Consider the following 27,623-nt stretch of genomic DNA (forward strand, 5'->3'; position numbering starts at 1 on the left):
TATACATTATAAACAGTACTTGGTGTTATTATTTTATATTCATATTTTTACCCCTTTCCAATTTGCTTTGTTTTAATGTATATTTATATGATTTTATTTGCCTTTTTGGTTGTTATTATATATTTCTTTCTGAAGTTGATATACTTTAGCTATGTTCTGCATTCAATGTTCTGTTCCTACAGATCTGTTGAGTATTGTTTGTCTGTCTTTCTCTCCCGTGAGATAAAACCTAAATCTAAAATATATTGTAAACAAACTGAATATGAGCAAATAAATGGCAAAGAATAAGGTAAAAACTGGAAACAGGAAGGATCAAGTGGAATTGAGTTTAAAAAAAAAAGTCCATACCTAAAAGCTGCAGGAATGTAAAAAATATATATATATTTTCAAACATTATGAGGAATCAGACTGTGATTTGTTGTACAGTTTAAAATAAAAGAGTCTAATTTGAGCAGAAAAATGTTTTTAGGTTTTTCAAATATGCAAGCGAAAGTATTTTTTTACTGACAGTGTCAAAAGAAATGTCATTTTAAATACATGACACATTTTATTTAATGTTTTTGGTTTTCCCTGTATAAAAAACAACTCTGGAGGAATTATTTAACACATATTGCTGCTGTCACCCATGTAGTCATGGAAAAAAAATATTAAATCACTCTAGTTTTCATCAATTTCTTGTTCATCTTAATGCCTGGTACAACTAAAGGTACATTTGTTTGGACAAATGTAATGATATCAACAAAAATAGCTTGTATGAGTTTAATTTCAGAGCTGATATCTATCCATTTTCCATGGTTTTCTTGATAATAACCAAAATCACTTCAGTTCTTACATCAATATCTATGGCATTGTACTGACAAAAACTTTTAGGCATTCCATGTTTTCTTTTCTGTCTGTTTTAGTCACATGATACACACAGGACTTAATACCTGATTGCATAACCACTGTTTTTGATGACTTTTGACAGTCGAATAATTTTTTCAGTGACTGTATTTGTGAGCTACGTGACAAAATGCCTCATATTCATATTGCTCTTCCTTTTCCAACATGACACTGGAACAGGGAAAACATGTATAAACACATCTATATCAAATCCTGGCAGTATTTTAAACAACCCCAGATGATACTTCATATCGATAAATGACAGAATTGCAGTTACGTGATGAGGACAGGTTTCAGATGATGTTAGAAGACGTGAAAGCAGGACCTTTTTGACTCTACAGCAGAACCGAGTGAGAGCTCTGGCTTTCCCCTCCTCTCTGACCGCACATACTCCAGGCGGGGCTTCCTCCAATGCTTTTCTCTCTTTGATAAATGAAAAAAAATATCAGGACATTACTCAGTCACTCCTCTCTGGCCTCGAAAGTGGGAATATTTACCAATGGGCCGAAAGACACGAATCACTGTGGAAGCAAACAAAGGCCTGTGTTCAATTATCAATGATCAAACTGCCAAACACAAGGACAAAACAGAGGAAACTTAGTTATCTACACAGACACTGGTGCACAAATAATTCAGTTTTCACAATTAAGGAGGCATGTAAAGGCTGCTTCATTTCTTAGAATTTAATCTTTTTAGTCACAGGAACAATAAAGAGGAAAATCCAAACAACAAACTAAAATCTTTACAGGTTACATAATGGAAGCACATGCACTCAGAAGACTAAAGGTGAACAAAACGGAAATGGTGACCTGCTAGAGAAAAACACAAAAAACAAACAAAGTAAAAAATACTGGATTAATCAGTTTGAATGCCTGTGAAGTCATCCATCTCAACCTGGAAGCTCTTTGTTTACACAGAATTAACAAAAAATTAATCAATAACCATCAGCCAATTTTGTGGAAAACCAGCAAAATTATAACACTCCATGACATTAAGTGAAAAGGTATCAATTCAACCAGTTTCACAACAAGGTATTTATCCAGTTAACATCTCCAACACTGATATTTTCACCTAAACTACACAAGAAACAATGTATTTTTTGCTTTAAGAATAAGCAACAGTCATAAATAAAATAACCTTTTGAAACAAATATCTTTCATCCACTTTGCAACTCCCAGTTTAAGACTGAAAGCAGTAACTCTTCTGTTTAGAAGTTTTCCTTTAAACCTTAAATATTCTAGTTTAGTAGTTTGTGACCGTCAGTGTGATGAGTCAATAACCTAAATCTGGAAGAGACGTAAATCAGCTTTCCCAAAAACTACACCTATGACAAAACATTAAAAAATGCTCTTAGCAACTATGTGGAATCTACACAGAGCGTATTCATCACTTCCCTCTGTCCCTGTCATTTAGTAAAAAGAAGACTGTGGTATTTGTGGCTTTTGTTTATATAAAAATGATTTATTAAGGAGGAGAACAGCATATTTCATTTCCTGATGTGGTTGTTGAATTACAAACCAACTGTAAATCTAAGTTTTCTTTATTAGAGAAAACCAAAAACGGGAATGAACATGAAAAAAAAAATGGAAAAAATGTAATTATGGAAAGTTCAGGGTTTGTTTTGATTCAGGAAATGATGCAGCCAACTGAATAACAAAATGGTCCCTTGAAATGAAAAATAAAACTCACAGAGAAATAGTGGAAGTACCTCAGAAATGCCACTATACATAACAAGCACATGTAAAATATTATAAACACAACAGTAAAGACAAACGAGCATCCATCCATGTGGAGGTGAGAACAGAAGGCACATTCCTCTGTATAATATCATGGCCTGCCTGAACTCAACACTACAAGTGAAGCTTCAGTGTTTCTTCATCTTTTAAAGCCCAGCAATCAAACTAGTCCCTACCACAGCAGCACTTCTCATTAAATAAAACCACTTTAAAACAGGTTTATGATTCATTTCAGGCCCTGAGCCAAAGCACAAGAACCGATGTTGTAATGTTTAACTCCTTGGAAGTTACACTTTATATATAAAGAGTTGACATCATGTGGTGGTTATGCACATTAAAAAGATATGAAAAGAAAAAAAAGGATACAACAACAACAGTTTTCAGAACAGGGTTACTGAATAAGACAAGATGTTTTTCCTAACATTATCCACATGAACACATAACTGATCCAGGGAAAGTCAGAAGCATGGTGCTGAATGTAAAAATAAGCATCTATAATTGAAAAAAGGGGCTGCTTTATAATAGAAGTACCAATGTTACAAATTAAGGCACCGGCAATAGAGGACAACAAAAGAGAAGCAGGTTCTTGTCGCTGAAATCCTGAGGTTTCCTCAGAGACGACGTTTCAGTTTGTGGCTACATGACAAGCCCATGCTCTTTTTACAAAACACAGGAATTATTTTATCTAGCTGGGTATACTTAAAGGGTTACTTCAGATGTTTTTTTTAAGAGTGGGAGTTTATCCTCCTCCACAGTAGATGTACTGATGTGGACAGCCCTTTCTGAACTGCAGCTGAGGCCTTTACATCGCTGTCTTCATGTCTGACTCCTTTGACAAAAACAGTCATTATACCTCATAGAACTCAGGAGATGTTGGTCCAGCACCACCTCCATCAGTTACTTTACCAGTGTAACTGTGAGACATTATGTCTAACCAATCAAGACAATAACTTGTACAACTTGTATGTTCCACAAAAGAAAAATCACTGTTTTTGTCCAAAGAATCTGGTGGCTTTGAAGAGATTGATTTAACAGCTTCAGGACCAGGGCTGACTCAGACTGATCTTCATTTAAATCGTCTATTAATAAAATCTCAAACTTGACTTGTCTTTTTTAAAATATACACTTTTTTCTTGTGGATGAGTACATTTTGAACTTCAACTACATTTGTCACCACCACATCATAAAAAGGAGTTGTTAAACAGTCATTTTGAATTAGAAAATCATTAACATAACTGATTTCAGGTCAGTTCTTAGTATCTTGCATTACAATTTACTGCCTATGAGAATGGGTACTGCAACTTAAGTATTGATTTGTTTTTTTTTAATTCTTTAATTGGCTGAAGGCTGTACTTCTCTGTCAGAGGTTTGCTGACCATCTACTGTACATAAAATTCTGACATAAAACCACTCAAATAACCCAAACTAACCCTTTAAAATAACCAGCCTTGGACTGAACTACTCACATAAATGTCTCCATCATAAAGATTCATGGCTTAAAAGGGTTACAATCATTGAACAAACCACATCAAACAAAGACTTATCAGTCACAACGTTACATATACATTCTCCATGTGCTCAGATAGACATGCTCAACTTAACAATTGGAAAATTATCTTTTCTTTCAAAGCTCATACCTGTTCTTGAATTCAGTGCGAAAACTTGTGGATGCATGTTTAATTTCAGTTCACAAATGCCTGCAGAGAAGCTTTTTCTTTGTGAATTGTCACAGGTGTGGGCTTTCTCCTGCTCCCTGTTATCCAACATACAATGTGTGAAAATAAAATGACTGATGACAACACTCATCTTTCCTTGTTCAACCATGTTTGATAAATCTCTTGAAATTGAGCAATAACAGTAATTTTGGTGAAAACACTGAATTATAATAAGATAACGTGCACTTACTTTAATTAAACACGTGTAAGGTGTGGTTAATGACATCCTTGTTTATTTTGCAGCTTAGGTTGGAATAACGAAGTAGATGAGTAACTACAGTATAATGCGGTAATGTCCTTCACACTTACCTGTCACAAAAGATATTAAAAGCGCATTAACATTTTGGAATATGTTTCTCATCCTTTTAACTCTCACTCATCAAAGCATTCACTATGAATGATGAAAAGAGACCACTCCCATCAGGATTTTCCCCTTAACTTATCATAAGTGTATTTGGTCAGTTTCTGATATTTTAACAACAAACCATGTACAGATCATTAAACAGTGGCATTTCAAAAAGTGCTGTTGGGCAAAACCTCTGGAACAGCTGTATGCTGTGAGAACAGCAGGTAAAAGCTTGGAGATGCACCAATCCATCATCTGATGACCAGAACTGACCAGTTTTCAGCTTGATCTGGTGATTAGTCTCTGTTTTTGCACAAGTCTGCACATATGATCTGTAGAACAGTTCCAAACATCAGTGACACACACGTCAACATATTTTCAGTGTGCAGAGCAAAAATTGTTAGTGTGTAGTGTGAAAATAAATATCACCTCTCTATGGTCATGGTACCAAGCTGTTAAACTGATCTATATGAGTAATTCCTCATCTGCTCCAGCAGTGTTGACATAGCTAGAACATAAAGCACAATAGACAAATGGAATATGGTGCCGTTAACTTTAACGGCAAAAGAGCTGTGGCCTAGAATGCTTTGCTCTGAGATTTTTTTTGTAACTCGGAGCAATATTGGAAAAAAATGACCAAGCTAGGCTATATCATTTTCTACTGAAATAAACATATAAAAAAGTTTGTGTGCTTCAATTGTAGCTCTTGGAAACAGAAAATTTTACTAAATCTGTAACAGTATGTCAGACTTAAAAAAAAACATCTGACTAACTGCAGAATTTTGTGATCAGTACAAGACTAGTAAGATTAATCTGTACCTAATCACGATTACAAACCTTTTTCATACATCTCTGTCATCTGATTAGGTTTTGATCAGGTGGCAGAGATGTATGAAAAACGTTTGTTGACACACAATAGACCATAAACACCTTCGACAAACATCACTGACTTCAGTTCTCAGCTGTTTCACTTAATGAAGTCATCTGATGAGAATGATAACATGTACGGTATGAGCCCTGCATGGCAGACAACTGGATCTGCATCGAAACACTTTTTGTGCCACCCAAACCACAGGTTTATAGCTTAGTATTTACAAAGTGGTCGATGACAGTAACTCAAATTACATTTACTGACACTGCTGTCGCTTGAAACACAATGAAACAATAACATCCTTTGAGACCTACAAGCAATTTACCATTCTTTGTTGAGTTGCATAACTAATGACATCACATCTCAGTAATGTGGATTCTGGCTTTGGGAGAAGTGCTTCTATTGCCAAGTGTAGAACGACCTAGATAAAAAGGAATCACATACAGTGAGATTAAATTAAATTGAATTGTGTCACTGATTTGGTGAATAAGGTCCAAAAGCCGTAAAGGGAACTTAAGCAGTAGACCAGCAGTAAAGGGTTAGTTTGGATTTTTTTAAAGTGGGATTGTTCAAGGAGCTTCTCCATTGTCAGTGAATAGTGGGTGGCATGAATAGTGGGTGGCATGTCCCCCATTTAACATATTGGAAAAGAAGTAAAGTAATGCTCTGATATGGACGGGGATGGTCTTGCAAGGTTCAGATATAATGGTACAAGTGTATTTTGAGTCATTTTCACCTTCAGCCAGTTTTTATAAATTTGCAAAGAAATTTATTTGTTAATACCAGCACTGCTGTGTCTAACAGTACAGTCATAGCATCAGCTAAAAAAAAAAAAAAAAAAAAAAATTTAAGTGTGCAGTTCCGCTAATTTCCCCACTCACAAGGTGAAAATAGGTCAAAATTTAGTGTCTAAAATATGTTTTTTTCTGCCATGCCATCCATAACTGTGCACTGCATAGTTTCTGTCGGTACCCTTGACTCTTGTCTACTCCAAACTGGGGGTGAGTTGACCATCATGTACGGTAGGTAATAAACTGACAATGGACAAGCACTTCATAGAACTCCACTTGAAATGATTCAAACTAACTCTTTTCAGGGCACAAAGCATGTCTGCTCCAGTCACTCAAGAGGAGCAGCAGAGATGCAAAGGTTGTTTAAGGCACAGGCGACTTGCACAATCTTATCAAAGGTTGTGAGGTTCGATGTGCGCTCTGCGGCTGTGGTGAAGGGACTCTCAACGGGGCCAGTGAGCATGGAGTACCTCTGTTTCACCATGGAGATCACCCTCTCCACATGCTTCTGCACACTCACTGTCTCAGCTGAAGAGTCAGCCAGCACTGAGCCCTCTGAGCTCCCATATGTTTCTCCTTGGTAGCTGCCAGCAATTTTGAATGTAGCTCCACGTGCAGCAACGGACTCTGCGATGTCGAGGTCGCGACTCGCCAGCACTACATCTCCTGGGAGAAGCTTGCACAGAAATCCACAACCCTCAGCCAGGCTCTTGTCACTGACATTTCCCAGCACACCCCTGGAGACGAAGGTGACAACACCCTGCGGAGCCACACCAATCAGATACTTCAGCATGTTACTACAAGTCCCTGCCCTGTGGGGGTGTGGCACTACCCTCTGTTGCTGCTGGTTGCCCTGGGAAACCGGCTCCTCAAAAGGCACGGTGAAACAGTCTACAATGACAGCGCAGTCAGGATGGGAGGAGCGTAGAGCTGCAGGCAGATTTTTCCGGAGCTCTGCTCGGGACGGCCAGAAAACAGCAGTGGGCACCAGAGTGGAGGACATAATGTTGACCATCCTATGCACGGTTCTGGTTACCATACCAACTTTCACACCAAAACGGTAGGCCAGGTCTTGGTTACGAAGGTCCAGGCGCAGCCGCATAAGAGTCAGCAGCAGCTGCTGGAACTTGGACAGCTTTACATTTTTAATACCATCCATGTGTGGTGCCAAAAGCCACATGACTGTCTCCAAAACAAAGTAGTTGGGTAACCCAGTGTAAAACTTGACCTTCTCTGCATCGTTCCTCAGGGAGTTCTCAGAGAGCGACATTTTCTCCACAGACTCTCTGAGGGCCTGGTTCTCCCTCTTCAGGGCTTTCAGAATGTCATCAAAGTTAATCGGTGCATCAGATGTCTGGGCATATTTCCCTTTCTTACTGTCGCTTACAGATTCATCATCATCATCATCATCATCATCTTCATCAGTACTGAGGGAGGATGATGCACTTTCCTCCACAGCTGCCTCCTCCTCCACCTCCACGGGATGCTCTGCTTGACCCCGCTCCCCTGCCACAGGCCTACCTTGGCCCTGCAGAAACAGGAGGGCATTAGCCGCCTCCACTCTTTCCTCCTGTTTGTCCACAATCTCTAAGGCACCGGGTTCCTTCATCTCAGATGATAAGGAAGCTGGTGTGAACACAGAGGGTACATAATCTGGAGAACGTGGGTTCTTCACCTGTTTACCTGAATGTGGAAAGGGAGAGGAGGATGTATAAGGGAGAAGGTAAAGGTAGAAAATAGAATAATGGTTTGTGTATTTTCTTCTAATAGAGGCTCATTATGTGCTGCATTTAGTTGATGTTACAAGTAGGCCTACCTCCTAATACATTCTAGATCTAATCTAGAACACTATAAAAAAAGAAAGAGCAAAACAACACATATAGTACCCAATTTAGCCCCTTCCCCTTTATGTTCGCTAACAAGACTCTGCTGGCATTCTTGATCTGAGATAAAAAAATCAAATATATAAAAAGCATGTATATGTTCTACACATATTGAAATTATTTCAAATCATAAACTATAGGAAAAAAATAAAATCTGAAATGTATAATGTTACAAAATCCAAATAATCATTTTTAGTAGGACAGTATTAATTGTTGGGAGAATTTAGATATATCGTGCAGTGTAAGTGTACACAGGTAGCCTGCACACACTGCTGATCAAAATTTTAAGACCAGTTGAAAAATTGCATGAATTAACATTTTGCACCGTTGGATCTAAAGAAGGTTCTAAGTAGAGGTTCAAAATGCAAAAAGAAGAAATGGGACTGAGACAAAAAAAAACAAACAAAAAAAACAATTGAGAAAGCAATTTATTGAAAACAACAATTAAACTGAAATGGGCTGTTCATCAGCCAATCAAAAGTTTAAGAACACAGCCTTTAAAAGCCAAAATCTGTGCAAAAATGTGGATACTTAGAACCTTCTTAAGATCCAACAGTGCAAAATGTGAATTCTTGCAATTTTTCAACTGGTCTTAAAAATTTGATCAGGAGTGTATATGCAGTCCTGCTCAGACTGTGTTAAGTAGCCCTTACTGTTATGCTGCAGATGGGCCTACTCATTCCATATGTCACTCCAACTTGCATATCAATACAAAACCCTGTTGCAATATATAGCCCTAAATATACCCATTTTACACAGGCACCAAACATGTTACATATACTGATCTACTTCTTAACTTACCTGATATTAATGTAATGTAATGTGCACGTTTTTTTTTTTTTTTGTTAAATAACACCAGTAGACACTCACTTTCATCCAATTATCTACTCTACACATGGCTGATGTGCAAGTATCCGCACTTGACTTCAGGATATTTCATTATGGCTGTAGATACTATAGTATACAATATAACAATAGCAATAATAATAGATCGGCATTGTTAACATAATTGTTTTTCCTCGTAATCTTAATAATTACAACGCATCCATGCTATAATCAAACGATGATAAAAGATCATTAGTTATTACAAAGTACAGTAAATTCATTTTCAGTTTCTCTAATATTATCGCTTTTGGGACAACGTTGACAAATTCATGGTCTAACTCTAAATAAACTGCAGGAGACTGTTTGAGGTCGGGAGTTGAAGCATCCTACCTGAGATGAAGTGAGTACTACACAGTCGACTGCCGTCGTTCGGCACCCAGCCCTCTCGGTTCACAGCAGCTATCCAGCGCTGCTTCCTCTCGGGATCCCGAGGGAAACGGTAGAAAGATAAAGTGGTGCCGGGTGTCCTTCTATTCCTACAGCCAGCCACCACACATGTGTGAACCATAGTAAGGCCACGGAAAAGCGTGGAGTGGAGGTGTGCGCAGCGACTGTTGGGTGTTTTGACTCCCAAAATGGTGGCTGATCAGGGAGTGAAAAAACCGTAAATCGTCATCAATTGTCGTTTGCTTTCAGTGATCTGATTGGACCGTTTGAGAATGACATCATCAACATGCGCTCTTTTGTCAAGCCGAGAAAGCTACCTATATGAAAGTGAACATTTTTAAAGTAATATGTAAAATAATAAGGATGTTCTTTTGTATATGAGTTTAAGGGGGAAGGTCAGAATGAAAAAAATAAAGGGAAAGCCGTGGTCGAATATGACGTAGCGTTTAGTGCAGCATTTAACAAGCTTAGTTCAAGTAGAAGCAAGCTTGTCTTCATGTGCTAGCCCCAGCTGGTGTCCCCAGTGTTTTACCTGTGGGGGAGTAAAGACCACTACATTACCAGCAGCAATGAGTAGAAAACTAAAAAAAAAGCAGTAAAAGAAAATAAAAAATCTGGCAGGATAATTGACATCAACTACCTAAATTCTGGACGCATTTCACAAATCTGCAGTCACGTAATAAAATATTAATAAAAATAGATCAAAATTTTAATAGAAAAAGTCCCATCTGATAGTTATTTCCTTCCACATGATTCGTCAGATGTCACACTATGTCACTTGATTTGATGACAAAAAAAATCCTGATTAAATATCTTTCATTGTGCTCCAGGTAGGATTATTTTTTACCCACATCATTAGAGAAGTCATGGAGAATTACTGAGCAGCAGTCAGAGTCATGGCAATAGAGGTTTGTTTTCCTGCTGGATGTCTGAACTGTAATATAATTATTATATTCCAGCTTTTCTTCAACTTGTAACTGAGTACATGAGAAAAACAGGAACCGGACTGTGCTCATCCCCATCTAAAGTTAATTGTGCTGATCTTGAACAAATACCCGACACTTAACATTTCACTAAGTCAAAAATAAAATTAGAAGGTTATTGTCCTTATTTTGTGCCAAACTTGATTTCAAAAGAAAATTTAGTGCTGTAAATAGTTACCAAAGTATTTGAATCATTCACGTGTTCCAATAACACAAAAAATTCTAAACTTCAAGTAAAAGTTAAGGTTTTAAAACCTTATTCAAGTAGATATATGTATTATCAGCAAAATGTACATCAAAATGAAGGGATAGACATTGTGCAAATAAATGTTCCCTGTCAGTGTTTAGTTATTTTATAATTTGCTATCATTTTTAATGTTCTTTGGTACATCAATACATCTCTTTTGATATGTAATCCAGAAATAAGTGCAATATTTGACTATGTGTAGAGTGGAATAGAATGTATTTGTTTTTTTTTTTTCAAGTACAAGTATGCACTTAAGCACAGTGCTAAAGTAAAATACCATCAGAATAGAAATAGAACTAGAAACCGTATTAAATCTTTTAATTTAACCCAAAGTCAATAAACATGTTTTTACTGCTTCTATCTCTTTATCAAGTTAAAAAAAACATTTAGATAACATAGTCTGTCTTAATTACCATTGAATTTACACCTGGGTCAAGGGCCTTAAAACTGCAGTGCTTGATGATTTTGCAGTATCACTGGGCAAAATTTCTCCAATTTCATTTCAAATATTGTATTTCAAAGGGTCTGATAGGAAACAAGAACTCTACCTCCTGCTGTATTGTCAGATAGGTGGGTTAAAAGTTAAGGGTAACTTGCTTTTTTACCCATGGTTAATTAAGGGAAATTTGATCTTTGCATTTTACCCATCCTAATACACACACACACACACACACACACACACACACACACAGTACCTAGCATTAGCACAGTGCACACATATTACAAGCAGTGAGCTGCCATTGAAGGCGCTCAGGAACCAGCTCCAGATCTTCATCAGCACCGACAGGAAAATTAACCAATATGTACCTATTTTTAATAGGGGGGTGGGGTGGGTGGGTGTATATATATATATATATATATATATATATATATATATATATATATATACATATATATGATTGACAACTATAATTACTAATCAGTGTTGAGATTTGCTTTTCTATGTGGAAAGGCATCAGGTTATCGCCACCTTGTGTTTTCCAATTCTCCTGTTTTTTTTCCCCCATAACTTCAGTTCCTGCAGCTTTAAGAGGTAACAGTGATTGTCTTTTTTCATCAAAGAAGAACCTGAATATTATTGCCTTTTATAAAAGCCTAACAACCTCCTTATTTAGTCCTTCTAATTCTTGGTTTCTTTTGGTTCTTGGTTGAATATGGCCTTATACATGATGCTCAAATCTGACTGGCAAGGATCCCAAATGGTCACTGTAAAGAGTCTATAATATAGGTCGCTACATGTCTTTAATTAGAGAAATATTCAGATTACACATTTGAACTGAAATCATACACTTGCTCTCATAAGACTGATAACAGTGTGCTTCTTTATTTTGTTAAGTATTACTTCCATTTGAGCAAATTAAAGTCTATGTATAAACATTAAATTTCTGTATCATGTGTGATCATATTAGATAACATACCAGGTCATTTAATATCCAGCATAATGTTAAAATAGTGCCAATTTTAAGTATTTACAGTCTAAATGTGAGCTTGTGTTTGGCATGGCTGTGGTAGTGTCAATTTAAACTGCTGCATTTCTTATGATCTTGCTTCCAAAATACAGCATGAACATATACAGACTGAGTTTTTGTATGTATTTTGAATGTACAGTTTATGTACCAGGGTGGCCTTCAGGTGTGTGTATTCAGCTTGAACACAGAGGTGTTTCTGGCTCCTTTGACATGATCAAGCCTCTTGAGTTCAGTTAGACAAAGAATAAACACTGGTGTCTTTGTTCCAAAGTTGATCATCTTCCTCATCTCCTCCATCTGAAACTCCGTCTGTTCTCCTGCAGAGGGCGCCAAAAGAACAGCAACAGATTAGATGTATTAAACAGCTGCTGACTTCCAAAGAGTCTGAGTTTACAGAGTAAACAGTAAATTTATGTGAAACAAGTCACCTCTACTATAAACTGTTCTCAGGTTCACCTTTAAATTCAGCTTCCTGTTTCTATGTGGAGACCAAAGTGGATTCTAAGTTATGGTTAGTGAAGAGTCACATATATGTTAAACTAATCAAACATGCATAAAGACAAACACACTGGCACCCAGCTGCAATGATTGCTGGTTGATTAAAAAAACAAACAAAAAAAACAAAACAAAACTGGTGAATCTGTGGAAACCAAAAAGCAAACAATCACCATATTTTCTGGTACTGCTTAAGTAAAAAAAATAAAACTGTTAGAGAAAAACACAGTTTTAAATGTAAAATGCCCCTTAGAAAGTAAGACCATAGAACAGGTCTACTTTATGTAGGCGGCTGGTAAAAAGACAGGGTATGGTTTTCACCAACTTCTATGAAATATTTACATATATATGGAATATTTTACCTTTTTGGATACTGCATTGATTCTGATGATTTTGTGACTGTTTTATGATTTAGTTCAATTGGTATTTGATTGTAACAGCTGTCTGACATGTTACTGATAAAATGTTGTGCAGTAGGTTCCCGCTATAGAATGGTTTCATCACTGTGAATGGTGTCTCACTGTGCACCAGTGACAAAATAAACCCAGGAACTTTAAATTAGGTGTTTTTGAATTGTCTTAAACTCAATCATAACCACTGATAACCTAATAATCCATCTACTAATGAATAATCTGACAGCTGTGAAACATATTTATGCTAGTACATAGTCATCTCCTACAAAGATGGCACTGACTTTGGTAACAAATCACATGTTTTTACTTTTCATGCCAAGTAACTTTCAAGGGGCAGTTTGAATCCTCCTCTTCTGTTAAATGTGCTGTTAGTTACTCTGGATAAGATTTGTGGAGCTTGAACTCAATCATAACATGCAATATATGATTAAAAAAAACATAAACTAGGTGGAATATACAAAAACATACAAAATACATTCTGCTAATACAATAATGTGCTTCCTAGTTGTACATCAACTCCAACAGTGAAATAACCATATCATATTACGCATAAACAGCTGTCATGGTGCTGTAATATGTACAAAATATTTAAATTTAAATCTAAATTTGTACAAATACTTATAGAGATAGCACATTTTTTTCTTTCTTCTCTTTGTATTTTATGTTTCACACATGTATTTTTCTGTTTTTCTATCTTCGCTGCACTTCTGTATTTGCTGCTGTCAACTGTACAATTTCCCCATGGTACAATAAAGATAAGATAAGATGACTTTATTTATCCCACCGTGGGGACATTTCACAGTTAACAGCAACATACAACAATAAAGTCCTATCTTATCTTATGCTTCACGGTAGGTCTGTAAACAGCCCTAGTGGTGTGTAATGTGGTTAATGACAGGGCTAACACCTGCTGTTCCTGCTGGGGTCACACATATGAAAGCCATGACTAGTGGGTGTGACATCAAAGATGCCAGGTAATACAGCCTTGTGGTGTAAATTTAATCCTCTGATAAAATAGTCTTTTGTTGCCATCTGATCCCCGTCAAGCCATGAACTGAAGAAGATACTGAGCATTCACCTTCCAACATTATTGATGGAGGACATGGCTGTGACGATCAAGTAACACAGACAGCTTTTTGCTTTATTAGAATAATGGACAGTAAAGCCAAAGTCCTCCTTTAGTCCATCAGTTTCAGGCGTTGCAGTGCTACTGGTCCCCATTGTTAAAAGCTTAGCAGGTGGTAAACAATGCCATGTAATAACTAACATTACCAGTGCACAGCAGTTAATTAACAGCCCTGTATCTGCAACTTCTCTTATTTCTGCTGTAGTGAGAAGATTAATGGTTATCATGGCGTCAGAACCTTTCTCAGGTTCTTGTTCCATGTTCTCACTCTCACTCTGACATTCAGTGTCTGATGTAACCATTAGCACATTAATGTACGATTAGTCTAAGTGGTCACAATATACACTCGAAGGCTGAGCCAAAAGTATATACCTTAGCCTCAGCAGTCCTACAAAGTTTTGTTGGCTTACCTCTGCCTTCATCTCTGCCAAATACCCCACAACTCTGTAAGACTATGCCTCCTTTTACCTGATAATTTTTACCTGATGATACATAATGATACATCATCAACATCTCTTTGTCTGGCCATGATCATTTTGCTTCTGGAATGTAACTAGAAAAGTGCTAAATATTTGTTTTTGTTTTTTTTTTTAACCACTGAACAATTACTAGTTATGTGTTGGAGTGGTGCCGTTTGCTTTGACCCACAAGGGGTTACAAGAATAAACATGTTTAACTAAGTAGCACATAAACTGTGTCAGACACTGAAATACTTAAAATACTTTATGTTCATGCATTCCTTGAATCAAGTCATTACCTGCAGATAGAGGCTGTGCCCAGGTCAGACTGAAAGTTTTTGCAAAATGGCAATATAACTTATATTTTTCTTTTAACCTAGAGCTACAAACTTAGTAGCAAATGATTCTATGGAACGTTTAGTCCATTACTGTTAAGCACATTTTAGATTTTGTCCTTTGTGTGAGAGTTATACTGGTTGTTACGTTCATTCATTTGTTATTATGTGATCAAGAACAGTAACACATGACCTCCAGATGACAAGAGACTTTAGGCTTGTGATAAATATGAGGTATTAATTATTACCTCCGCCAAGGAGGTTATGTTTTTGCCAGGGTTTGTTTGTTTGTCTGTCTGTTTGTTTGTCTGTCCGTTAGTGTGCAACATAACTCAAAAAGTTATGGACAGATTTGGATGAAATTTTCAGGGTTTGTTGGAAATGGGATAAGGAAGAAATGATTACATTTTGGTGGTGATCGGGGGGGGGGGGGGGGGGGGGGGGGGGGGGGCACTGATCAGCCTTGGCGGAGGTCTGCGCTCTCCGAGTGCTTCTAGTTCAACATACATCATTATGTTATTACTCCTGGCATTAGCAGGCAACTTCTTTGTCATGCTGTTTATTACCTCCACCAGGAGGTATTGTGATCACTTTGCTTTGTGTGTTTGTTTGTTAGCAAGATAACTCAAAGAGTTATGGATGGATTTTCATGAAATTTTCAGGAAATGTGTTGATACTGGCACAAGGAACAAATGATTAAATTTTGGTGGTGATCAGGAGGGGGGGCGGCAGATCTGTCTTGGCGGAGGTCTGTGCTGTCTGAGTGCTTTTCTAGTTACCTTTTCTTTTCTGGAGCAGAATTAGAAAACCATTTGATATTTGCCAGTAAATGCCTCAACTCTTCAGTGAAACCAAGTCAATGAAACAAACATCAAGAACAAGAACTATGTTTCAGTTTTGTGTGGGCCAGGGAGGATATGCCATCCTCTGATGGGTAGCTGTGGTTAGATCCTGGCTTGTGCATACTCCTGTGCCAAGTTACATGAAAATTGGTTCACTATTTTTTTTACATACTGACAAACACTTAAAAATTCCTTATATGGGGAACTATTTTTGGACATCATTTTTCTTTTTTCTCAAATTCCATGCAGTACTCAAATTATACAACCTAATGTTAATCTATCATATACAATAAATTAATACAGACAAACTTTGATTTGAGTGTTATTTTCTTATATATTTATCAAATTTTATATTTTTAAGATGTTCTTCACCTGTCTGTATATGAATAAAGAACATTTGAATCCCTTTTAAAGTACATCTTTAATGTAAATATTAGAGGTTAATTTTGATCTGTCACCTTTTTCCAAACTCTCATGTAAAACCACACACATAACATTTCCCACTGACCTCGACATTGTGTCATGAAGGTATTGATGTTTTGGACGGCTTGGTTAAGGCTGTGCAAAGTCATCTGCCTCATGTAGCTGGGTAAACCCTGAAACTCGTTCTCTGACACCACAGACAGAGTCGCAGCTCTGGGAAGAGGACTACATACAAGAAGACATTTACAGTGCAATGTAAAACTGCAAAAAGGAATGGCATAATTTACACATATTCAGCTCAAAGTGAACGGTTTAGAAAGATAAAACAACCAAAATGTTCAAAATTAAATTAAAATATACAGCGTAATAAAAATGACACTGCATCTCTCAAGATTGTTTTCAATATCTCCTTCAGCAAAAAGGGACTGAAAGCTAACTGTATTATATTGTAAAACAGGTCATCAGTCTACACAAATTTAGAATGAAAGTCATACTTTGACAGCTTTATATGAAACATTTCTAAAAAATGGATAAACCCTGGGAGAATTTTCCACCTTAATTTACCTGGTGTTTTCTTTATCTGGCCTCAAATGTGGGTGAACTATTGACGTGGTAGACTTCTTCAGCTGAGCCTGGGACACAAGCTACACAGTAAAATTATGAAAAAAGAGCACAAAAACAGATCATGAATGCTTTGCAGTGATTAAATAAGTATGCAACGTTATTTGCAGGACACAAGTATTATGTTTTCCACAAAGCAAATATACAAATTGTTTCCAAACTATAGTTTTTTTTAAATCTATAAAACACTGGTCACTGCCTTGGATTCTGGTAAAGGACTGTTAATTTACAAATGCATGGGTGGAAAATGTATGGCTTCACTTCAACATTAGAAGGTCAGCAACTATGTGCTTGCTTCCACTGGTTTTTAAAAGACTTTGTAAGCTATAAGTTTACAACTGGACAGCAGTAAAATGTAGGTTACAACCCAGACACAGTCGACCACACATCTTATGCAGTCTAAACACTAGTTAAGAGTCCCCATGAAAGATGAACACTTCATGAGTGTAGGACATGGGGGTTATTTTGGGGCAAGTGAAAGAAAAAGTGGAGGGGAGAATAAAATAGCCAGCTCCTGGATATTAGGAGTGAAATATTTTATTTTCTTCGCTTACCCATGAAAAACAACTCTGGTGCTTGTCTGGCAACAGGCAGTGGCACATGATAGACACAGGTGTGAAAGGCAAAAATGTCTCAGTAATACTGTGTTTCACTAAAATACTTTTTAGAACCCAGGTGTAAACAGCGCCTATGACAAACCCACAATACTGGCTTTAAGTGGTGAGAAGTGTTCTTACTTTACAGATGTCCTGGGTCACTGAGCTGAGGTCTGGCATCTCTGGGGTGCTGGGCTCCTCATAGACACGTCTGACACACGGTGTTTCCCAAGTTAAATTCCTGGGTCGGTCCGTCTAGATCCAGGTTGTTGGCTGACTGCTTTTTAGCTACCTTCTCGCATTCACTCAACATTTTCGGCATTTTTGCACATCTCTGGAAGCAAACAAAGACACAGGGAAACAAACATCAGACGAGCTCTTCAAAACAATCGGTGATGTGGTGGCCCAGAAGCAGCATGTTCAAGAAGTCAGCTATGAACCATAACGTCCCTGTTTGAACACTGATGGAGCTTTGTTACCCAGTACCATTTTAACTGAGAAACCCCCAAATGAAGGTATATCAAATTGAATTGTGATCTTGAGAAATGTATCAGTTTGAGAAATTAGTTGCAATGCCAAGGCCTAATTGTTAGCCATTTAATAAAACTGCAGCCTAAATTCTAAATAGTAAAAGTGTCATTACAGATAAAGAAATGTCATATGGATCTATACATTACATTATGTTACATTCTGGAAATCTGGACAGTGATTCTTCATTTTCGATGACTGAGATTATATCCATAATATTTGGAGGGTAGATACTAGAGATATTGTTGTAAGAAATCAACTCCAGATATTGTGAATGCAATTCTGATCCAGAATCGAACTGTAGATGCTATAAAATGTGCCATTTTTTGCTTTGAGGAAAGTCCAAAATGTTATGTTTGACCAGGAAGAACTTAATTATAGATATTTGCAACACATATCTACTCTTGGATGTTAGGGTTAGCCACTTACACATTTTTAAGGATCTTTGCAGTACTTAAATTTAGTTTTGAGAGGTTAAGATATCTTGAAATACAAATTCTATGGACAAGAATGGTATTATCTCACCCCCCAAAGTGGAGACAAGGAGTGTTGTTTTTGGTTCGGTTTGTTTCTTTGTTTGTTAACACTTCAGCAGCAAAACTATTCGTTGAATTCATACTAAATTGGGTTTGTAGATTGCTAGTGACCAAGAATAGATGTGATTACATTTTGGGAAAAGTAGGTCAAAGTTCAAGTTTGTTATGAATTTTTTTAAATATTTTTTTTATAATGGCCGAAATTTGTCTATGCTGATATCAGCACACGCATAGACATGATGACATCAGCTGGATCGATGCCAAAATAAGCTACAATACGTGCGAGGGGCAGGGTTTGTTGTGCCTGGTACCACTTGTTTTGAATATCTTTAATTACTATAATAACTAGTTAAACTAACTACTTCATCACTTAAGATCTTCTGTCATAATGAGGGCAGAAAACAGGAAAAAAAAAAGAAAATTTAGGTCATAACTAACATGACACATTTACTTACTTGTAAAGAGTTTCCCAAATTAGACTCCAGATTCGGCATCTCTGGCATCTGCTTGTCCTCCACACCTTCAATGCATATGTCTGGAACATCATACTCCCAGTTACGCTTAGAGGCAACTGCTCCATCACAAGGGGGTGTTGGCAGGTCAAAAACGTGGCTGTCGTCATCGCTTTGCATCTTAATAGGTTCAGGCTTTCGTGCACTCTATTGATATAAGACAAAAAAGCACATACAGGATGGTTGAGTGCAAACAAATAATTAAATTTTCCTAACATTGCTATGGTATACAACAGTTTTTAAGATGACAATAGGATAATGCAATACATGATGCATTTAAATCAAACTTTAAAAAATCTTTCTCAATATACAGTTTCAGCACATAAAGAATCACATACACAAAAGTCCTTAATACCTTCTTGGTGCTGACCAGCCGGTTCATGTATGGGGTTTTAAATTCTGGGACCTCAGGGGTTGTTGCGAGATTTCCATGGCAATGAGGAGATTCAGGATCACCATTTTCCTGAGGATTCTGGGGGCACTGACCGTTTGTCTTTTTTATCTTTAGCCCTGGGGTGCAAAACACAGGTGGCTCTGGAGACTCCAAATCTGTCGAGGACACTGAAAACATAAGAAGAGTACAAAAATGCTTCAGTTCTTTTTTAATTAGCATGGAAAGAGAACAGTAACAGCATGAATTAATTCTTTATTTTAACAATATCTTGTATTCAGTCAAAGTCTCTTATTTCTTTGTGTTATACCTATAACATTCCACTATAGGTTCCATTTAATAAAATTGTAATTGAGAGAACACAAGGATTATGTTTTCCACAAAGCAAATATACAAATTGTTTCCAAACTATAGTTGTTTTTTTTAATCTATAAAACACTGGTCACTGCCTTGGATTCTGGTCAAGGATTGTTAATTTACAAATGCATGGGTGGAAAATGTACATATATGACTTCACTTCAACATTAGAAGGTTAGCAACTATGTGCTTGCTTCCACTAGTTTTTAAAAGACTTTGTAAGCTATAAGTTTACAACTGAACAGCACTAAAATGTAAGTTACAACCCAGACACAGTCGACAACACATCTTATGTAGTCTAAACCAGGGATTAAAGCAAAAATTTTTCATCTGACTGAAAATTTTCTTCTGGTCAAAATCATTGGCCACTATTAAAAATGATGCAATACATTACTGCTATAGCGTACAAGTTTATATAGTCAAATTTGGCAATACTGTAAAACACACTGAATGGGAGAGTGTACAGGTGTAGAAGATTAGTAACATGGATAGAAAAAAAATGTCATGAGTGGTATTGGTGGGGAGTCTGGGGGTCCTCCCCCAGAAAATGTTTAAACCTTCAGGTCAATTTCAGTGCTCTCTGGTTAATTTTAAAGGGTATGAAAACCTTTGAAGCAAGTGAAAATAATAACTAGAAGAAAACCTTACTGCAAAAAATGAGTGAAAAACTTTTTATTTAACAATTTAGGAACTCCTAAAACATAACTCCAACTCCAACAGCACATGAATTTTGGGGAAAATGTCTGTGTAAATGTAACCCTAACTAATCTTTCATTTTTTCTGCTTTTTGGTACGTCAACTGAAATTACGTCAACTGAAACAGAAATTATATTCCGTTACAGATACTCTCTGAGGGTATTTAAAATACAGTAGCTTTGCAAATACCAAGGGTGTTACTCATTCATTAAATGTTATCTTCGTACTGTACCACACAGATAGAAATAAGATGCTAAACGGGTCAAAATAAAGTACTTATGCAGTCGGGTGCGTAACCGCGTAAGGCCGCGGCGCGCACAGCCCCATGCACGGGAAGGGCACATACACACAAACACAAGTCATATACCAGCAAGAGGAGATAAGCTATGAACCCAAACATGAAGGTACATGTAGATCAGTTCTGTCTTCTTCCCTTTTTGCTGTGGTTCTTTCATAATGAAAGCTACTTGTTAGCACTAAACTAAAGTTAGTCTGGAGGCTGAACTTTGGTAAAGCTGAACTTGTCCATGTGTTTCTGAGGCACAGAATGAGCAGCGTTTCCTTCCAAAGTTAAATAGTCATCAATCTCTCCTCCCGACATAAAAATAAAGAAGTCATCTTATTATCATCACTGTTAAACCTATCAGCCCCCTGTGCCTGTGTTAAACACCTGCAGATTCAGGACAGCAGACCCAGGACAGGATTGCGGTGCCGACTGGACTCCGCGAAACAAGTTACTTCAATATGACTTTTTTCCCCCCTCAATTTTTCCATTTGACGGAAATCTGTCGTGGTGACGGAGAACTTTAATCCCTGATCTAAATACTAGTTAAGTGTCCCCATGTGTTCATGTATGGGGTTTTAAATGCTGGGACCTCAGGGGTTGTTGTGAGATTTCCATGGCAACCAGGAGATTCAGGATCATAATTTTCCTGAGGATTCTGGGGGCACTGACCCTTTGTCTTTTTTATCTTTAGCCCTGGGGTGCAAAACACAGGTGGCTCTGGAGTCTCCAAATCTGTCGAGGACACTGAAAACATAAGAAGAGTACAAAAATGCTTCAGTTCTTTTTAAATTAGCAAGGAAAGAGAACAGTGACAGCATCAATTAATTACCTCTGCCAAGGAGGTTATGTTTTTGCCAGGGTTTGTCTGTCTGTCTGTCTGTTTGTCTGTCCGTTAGTGTGCAACATAACTCAAAAAGTTATGGACAGATTTGGATGAAATTTTCAGGGTTTGTTGGAAATGGGATAAGGAAGAAATGATTAAATTTTGGTGGTGATCGGGGGGGGGGGGGGGGGGGGGCCCACGTGGGTGGGGGGGGGGGGGTGCAGACCTCCGCCAAGGCTGATCAGTGACCCCCGATCACCACCAAAATGTAATCATTTCTTCCTTATCCCATTTCCAACAAACCCTGAAAATTTCATCCAAATCTGTCCATAACTTTTTGAGTTATATTGCACACTACCGGACAGACAAACAGACAGACAAACAAACCCTGGCAAAAACATAACCTCCTTGGCGTGGGGGGGCCCACGGGGGGGCCACTGATCAGCCTTGGCGGAGGTCTGCGCTCTCCGAGTGCTTCTAGTTCTTTATTTTAACCTATAACATTCCACTATAGGTTCCATTTAATAACACTGTAATTGAGAGGAAATGCAAAAAACAGACCAGTGCTTTGATTCAGCAACAAATATACCATATAAACAATTATCAATTACACTAAATGAGCACAGTCATGTAAAGTAATTGCAGTCAGCTGATTATTTAATGAATGCCTCAATGCTGTGATATGGTGATGAAATACAGATTTCAAACCTTTTATTGCTAAGGTCTCTAGAGGGTTCACAGGTGGATCAGGGAGGTTCTCAGGTGGTCTGCTGAAAAACAATAAGCAGTAACTATATGCTCTTAGCTGTTTTTTTAATATTATACCACTTGAACCATAATGCTCTACCTTTGGGATTTTTCAACATTCTTGCGCCGCAGGTCCATAGTGAAGTCATTGTTCAGACACATTGTGTGCTCTGAGATGCCAAAGTCATGCATCTGAGGTGTCAGCAGCTCATCTTCATCCATCCGCAGGGCACGTTTAGGAGTAATGGCCATTGGTGGAAGGGCAGGTGTGTTAAGTGAGGGATGAGGAAGACTCATTTCAGGCATAGGGGGTGCTTCAGAGCACCACTCTGCCCCCACCAGAGCTCTCTTCAGCTGCATTTCAGACAGGCCAAAGTCAGAGAGCTGTGGGGTGCGCAGAGGGTCTGCACAGGGTGGTGCCCCTAGAGCTGGAGGTGATGCAGAGGAATGGTCCACTTCTGCATCCTCCTGAGTATCCTCTTCTTCTCCTGTTGACTTGTTTTCATTTTCATCTCCTGTTTTGTCTTCAACTTCTGACTCTTGACCTTTGACCTCTGCATAAGTAGAATTAAGAGACAGAAACTCATTTTACCCTAAAGTCAAAGTATGCGCCATTTCTTGCTTGTTTTTTTGCAAACACAACTGTTCACACTTGTAAGCCCCCAAAAAGCACAACATTATTTTCTGATTATTTTCACAGTGATTTTACTTAAAAGCACACATGAAATTGTTCAGCCCAGTGCAAGCTCTATGGGTATGTGAGGTACATCTTGACACTAGTTAAACAATGCGTTTAGATAAAGTATGAATATATGAAATCAACAAGGATTTAATGCAGCCACTGTATGTCCACTATGTGTGTCCTTTACCTATAAACTAGTCAGTACTTACTATTCGTTTTGTGGATGTCTTTGGGAGCCTGGTAGCCATAATTTTCCCAGTGAGTCTTTAGTCTCTTGATATCTTCAGAGACCCTCTGTTCCATCACCCCACAGGCCTTAATGAAGCTGCACACTTCATTTAACTGTGCTCTTTGCTCAGTCAGCTGACCCTGGATCTCTCCCTGCAAAGGAAAGAAACTTATGCAAAATTGGATCCAAACGGGTTTAAACAGTCAAGCCTTGCGAGTGTACATAATTCTATTGCACCAATGTATAGCAAGTATGCTTTTTAAAATTTGATTTAGAGTGCGTTAAAAGTTTAAAATGAGACTGGAAAACAAACTTTGATATATAAGAACATACACAAGACCTTTACACTCATATACAAACTTGAGTCTTGCATTTTAATGCCCGATAAGGTGTAGTCCCTTCCTCCTGGCATAAGAGCCTTTACTTCTTTCCATGTCTGGTTTGCTATTGTACAATTAGCCTATTTATTTATTCTATTTTTCCCCTCCTCTCTCTTCTCTCCTTCTTCTTTCTTTAATATCTTATTCCTATTCTAGACAATGTCTAAAAAATGCCCCTTTTTATGTATTTGGCTGTAACCATTCAGCCTGAGCAAACTTTCCTATATTGGTCATTGTTATGGAAAAAATATTACTCTACTAATTCGTCTATAATAAAGAAGGATAAGTTCAAATGTTCAGTGTCAAAGAAATCCCTTTATTTGGAGCTCCATAGAAAGAGATACCCCTCAGACAAAGACTGAGACAGTCTGAACCCAAAAATGCAAATCACCCTGTAGTCTTCTGTCTCCCATGAGAAAATTATGATGTGTGGAAAGTGTTTTGGTTAGTGTCAGGAACTTAGAGATAAGACCCCTGTGAGAAATGTTGGTTTGGCCTTCTACTCTGGACACAACACAAAAGAGGTCCAAACTGCTCTATAATACACAGTGACATGAATATATCTGAAATAGAGTTAGAAGCCTATATGATATATGAAATATATATGAATATATATGGATATAAGTAATTTTGCCATTACAGTCATGTTTAACGGTTTTCTTCCAAAGCATTAGTACTTTGTAATCTATGTGATGTTTTATTATGTTGGTTGTTTGTCCAGGAAAACAGATGGAAATTAGCTTCTCTGCTAAATCTGGTGCATGCATCTTGTTCTTTGTAACTAATACCAATACACTGTCCTGTAACTAAATAAATAAACACAAATACAAATGATGATATACCAGTTTTAATTGCAGGGTTTATCAAAGGATAACGTGGGCACTGTTGTACAATGCACATATACCTTATATCTTTTCTGACTAATACTTGACTCTACTGTATGTGACATTTACTAGAGTGCGTGTACTCAATAATTACTGCACATATTCACTGCCCATTAACTTGTTTTCTTCTTACTGTGTATATATGTGATATGTTTCCCCATAAACATGGGAGTGTTTTAATAACTGAGGCTGTGAGATTAACCCTTTCATGCATGAACTGTGAGAACCTTAATCAAGGTGTTTTTACCCCTCTTTAGGCATAAGAAAAACAATGTGATTGAAAATTTTGTTATGAATCTATTTTTCATGGAGTTCCAAAAATGTCCACTCAGCTGGACACCATGCATTTAATTTTTGAAGCAAAAACAACAACAACAACAACAACAACATGCATTTACTGATACATCATGTGAAAACAATGAAATTAAAAAAAAAAAAAAAAAAAAATTAATGCTACTGATCTGATGTTTTCTCACATTTTAACATACTCTAATACTAGTTATTACTCACTTCATGGAGATAATATACAAAAAAACACGTATATTTAAAAAAAAAACAAAAAAAAAAAAACCAACAACCCAAAACACTGTTTAATAATAATAACAAGCAATTGATTTAGACTCAAACAAGCTACTGCAGATCAGGTTTATCTAGAACAGCAAAGTTACAGTAACGGTGTGAATTACAATGTATGGGATGGTGCATAAGTGTCCACTGTGTTGGCTGATACGGAACTAAAACAACAAATCCCATGAATATACAAGAGAACAGCTGTAGAACAGCTGTCCACTGGAGTGACCACTATGCATGAAAGGGTTAAAATAACTCTTCTGTAAATGAACCAGTTTACCTTGAGGTTCCTGACGTCACAGTTCAGTTCATGATAAGCTCTCATAGCTTTCGCTCTGGTGTCTGAAAAAGGGACAACATTGCCAGATAGGTTTACGGGGTATATTCATGCTCTCAAAGCCGAACAGGCTTGATTTTCGGTGTAAACTCAGTGTCACTTACCGCTGTCATCATCGTCGTCGTTGTTGTTGCGGTTTTCAAAGGCGGTCTGAAGTTTGTCCGTTTCTGTTTCAAGAGTCACCGCCAGTTTCCGGAGCTTGTTAAAGAACTGTGTGGTCGGATCCATTTTAAGAAAGGCGTGTATGTTACGTGAGTTTAAACAAAATAATTCGTAAAAACACACACACCACACCGTTTGTTTATGCTCATTCACCGAGTTTCAATTTTGGCGCCGTTTCCGGTTTTGAACGGAAGTGGCCTGAATTTCTTCTTCGTTTGATTAATTGTTAAATGTTAAATGTTCAACGTTAAATGTTCAACAGCGCCCCCTAAAGTAGCGAATTCTGTCCGTCACAAAAAGATGCAAAGAGTCTGAATGTTTGCAATGGATGCACGGTTTCATCATGACCTTGTCGCCTGTTAAGCTAACTTTCATTTTTTTTTTTTTAATTTATTTTAAATAATTTGCTTAACCCTTTCATGCATAGTGGTCACTCCAGTGGACAGTTATTCTCCAGCTGTTCTCTTGTTTATTCATGGCTTTTGTTGTTTTAGTAGTTCCATATCAGCCAACACAGAGGACGCTCATGCATCATCCCATACACTGACATTCATACCATTACTGTAACTTTCCTGTTCTTTTATCTAAATCAATTGCTGTGATTAATAGCGTTTGTATTTTTTTTTAACAAATTTTTTTTTTATTTTTTGCATATTATCTAAGTGAGTAATAACTGGCATTATAGTATGTTCAAATGTGAGAAAACATCAGATTAGCAGCATTAACCTCTTGACACCCAGGAAAGTGAAAATTTTAGCTTTTTTCCATTAAACAATTGTCTTAATTGGAAACTGCATAATGCAAGTTTTTTTTTTCCAGATAATTTATCATTATTATTATTATTATTATTATTATTATTTATTTATTTATTTTTAATGGAATGTCCTTTGCAATGGACAGCATTTTTTAAGTAAAACTGTCAAACTTTCATCCCCTGCAGAGAGCAAAAATGCATTGCTGGGTCTCAGGAGGTTAAAAATGTTTTATTTCATAGTTTTCACAAAGTATGTCAGTAAATGCATGTCTCTTTGCTTAAAAAATTAAGCGAATGGTGTTCAGCTGAGGGGACATTTTTGTAGAGCCATGAAAAATAGGTACAAAAAAATAATAATAATTCAATCACATTATTTTTTCATGTCTACAGATGAAAAAAAAACACTCAGGAAAAAAAAAAAAATCTTGATTAAGGTTCTTATAATTCATGCATGAAAGGGTTAAAAAGCTAAAATTTACTTAATTCCTGTGACAGTAACAGGACTGCCAACTTTTCAAAAACCACTGGAGTAGGATTTGATGGGTGTGACCAAAATTCTGCCATACATGCAGCCACAAGACGGTGGCTTGTGAAGATGAAACCCACATTTTTGTAGATGCAATTTCCTGTATTCTGTTGCATTTTAACATGTAATTTGATACTTTTATGTAGCTATAGCAAGAGAAGAAATATGGGTCTACTTTGTAATTTCCCTTAGAGGTTGGCCCCAGTCAGATCACATATTTGAAAATGTTAAAAGTACAGAAAATGATACAATGACTAATTTAGAGGATCTGTTCATGTCTCTTTATGTCTGCATGCAAATACAACTTACTAATACTATTTTAAATCCAACACATAGAACCTAATAATCTCCTAAAATACGGAAGCGATTATGACAAAATTACCCCAAACTCAAAAATGCTTCATACAACTGGCAGGTTTCGAGTTGTATTAATGAACAAAAACATAATGTAGATAGAAAAAGGCAAATCTTTTTAATTTGAGAAAGAGAACTGAAAACCTTTCATAATGTTGGTAAACAAAAATTCAAACTTACCTCACCCTCCCTCCCTCCCTCCCTCCCTGTCTGTCTGTCTGTCTGTCTCCTGCTCTGTTGCTGTGCCGCTGCCTCTTGTCCTCTGTGCTGCCTAATTTGCAACATTTCCACATTATTACATATCTCACTTACTTCTTGCTAACATTTTTTAATCGACTATCTTTTAAAGTGATAGGCTATGGGGC

The 27,623-nt window shown here is 37.2% G+C and overlaps 2 protein-coding genes across 2 annotated transcripts; both read right to left on the reverse strand.

The window, feature by feature from the left end:
• Positions 1-1,550: 1,550 nt before the first annotated feature.
• Positions 1,551-9,686, reverse strand: LOC115412593 (uncharacterized). The gene is made up of 2 exons (XM_030125184.1): positions 9,440-9,686; positions 1,551-8,024 (listed from the first exon to the last, which is right to left on the reverse strand). The coding sequence occupies exons 1-2, from the start codon at positions 9,615-9,617 to the stop codon at positions 6,670-6,672; spliced, it is 1,533 nt and encodes a 510-aa protein (XP_029981044.1). The 5' UTR covers positions 9,618-9,686; the 3' UTR covers positions 1,551-6,669.
• A 2,371-nt stretch (positions 9,687-12,057) lies between these two features.
• Positions 12,058-25,786, reverse strand: ska3 (spindle and kinetochore associated complex subunit 3). The gene is given in 13 exon segments (XM_030124147.1): positions 12,058-12,512; positions 16,373-16,512; positions 16,852-16,931; positions 17,646-17,729; positions 17,731-17,838; positions 19,024-19,227; positions 19,436-19,641; positions 21,480-21,554; positions 22,342-22,400; positions 22,481-22,934; positions 23,272-23,443; positions 25,406-25,467; positions 25,567-25,786. Coding segments are annotated over 13 exon segments (1,926 nt in total). The 5' UTR covers positions 25,691-25,786; the 3' UTR covers positions 12,058-12,354.
• Positions 25,787-27,623: the final 1,837 nt, after the last annotated feature.

Source organism: Sphaeramia orbicularis, chromosome 21, assembly GCF_902148855.1.
Source record: "Sphaeramia orbicularis chromosome 21, fSphaOr1.1, whole genome shotgun sequence".
NCBI classification, from domain to species: Eukaryota; Metazoa; Chordata; class Actinopteri; order Kurtiformes; family Apogonidae; genus Sphaeramia; species Sphaeramia orbicularis.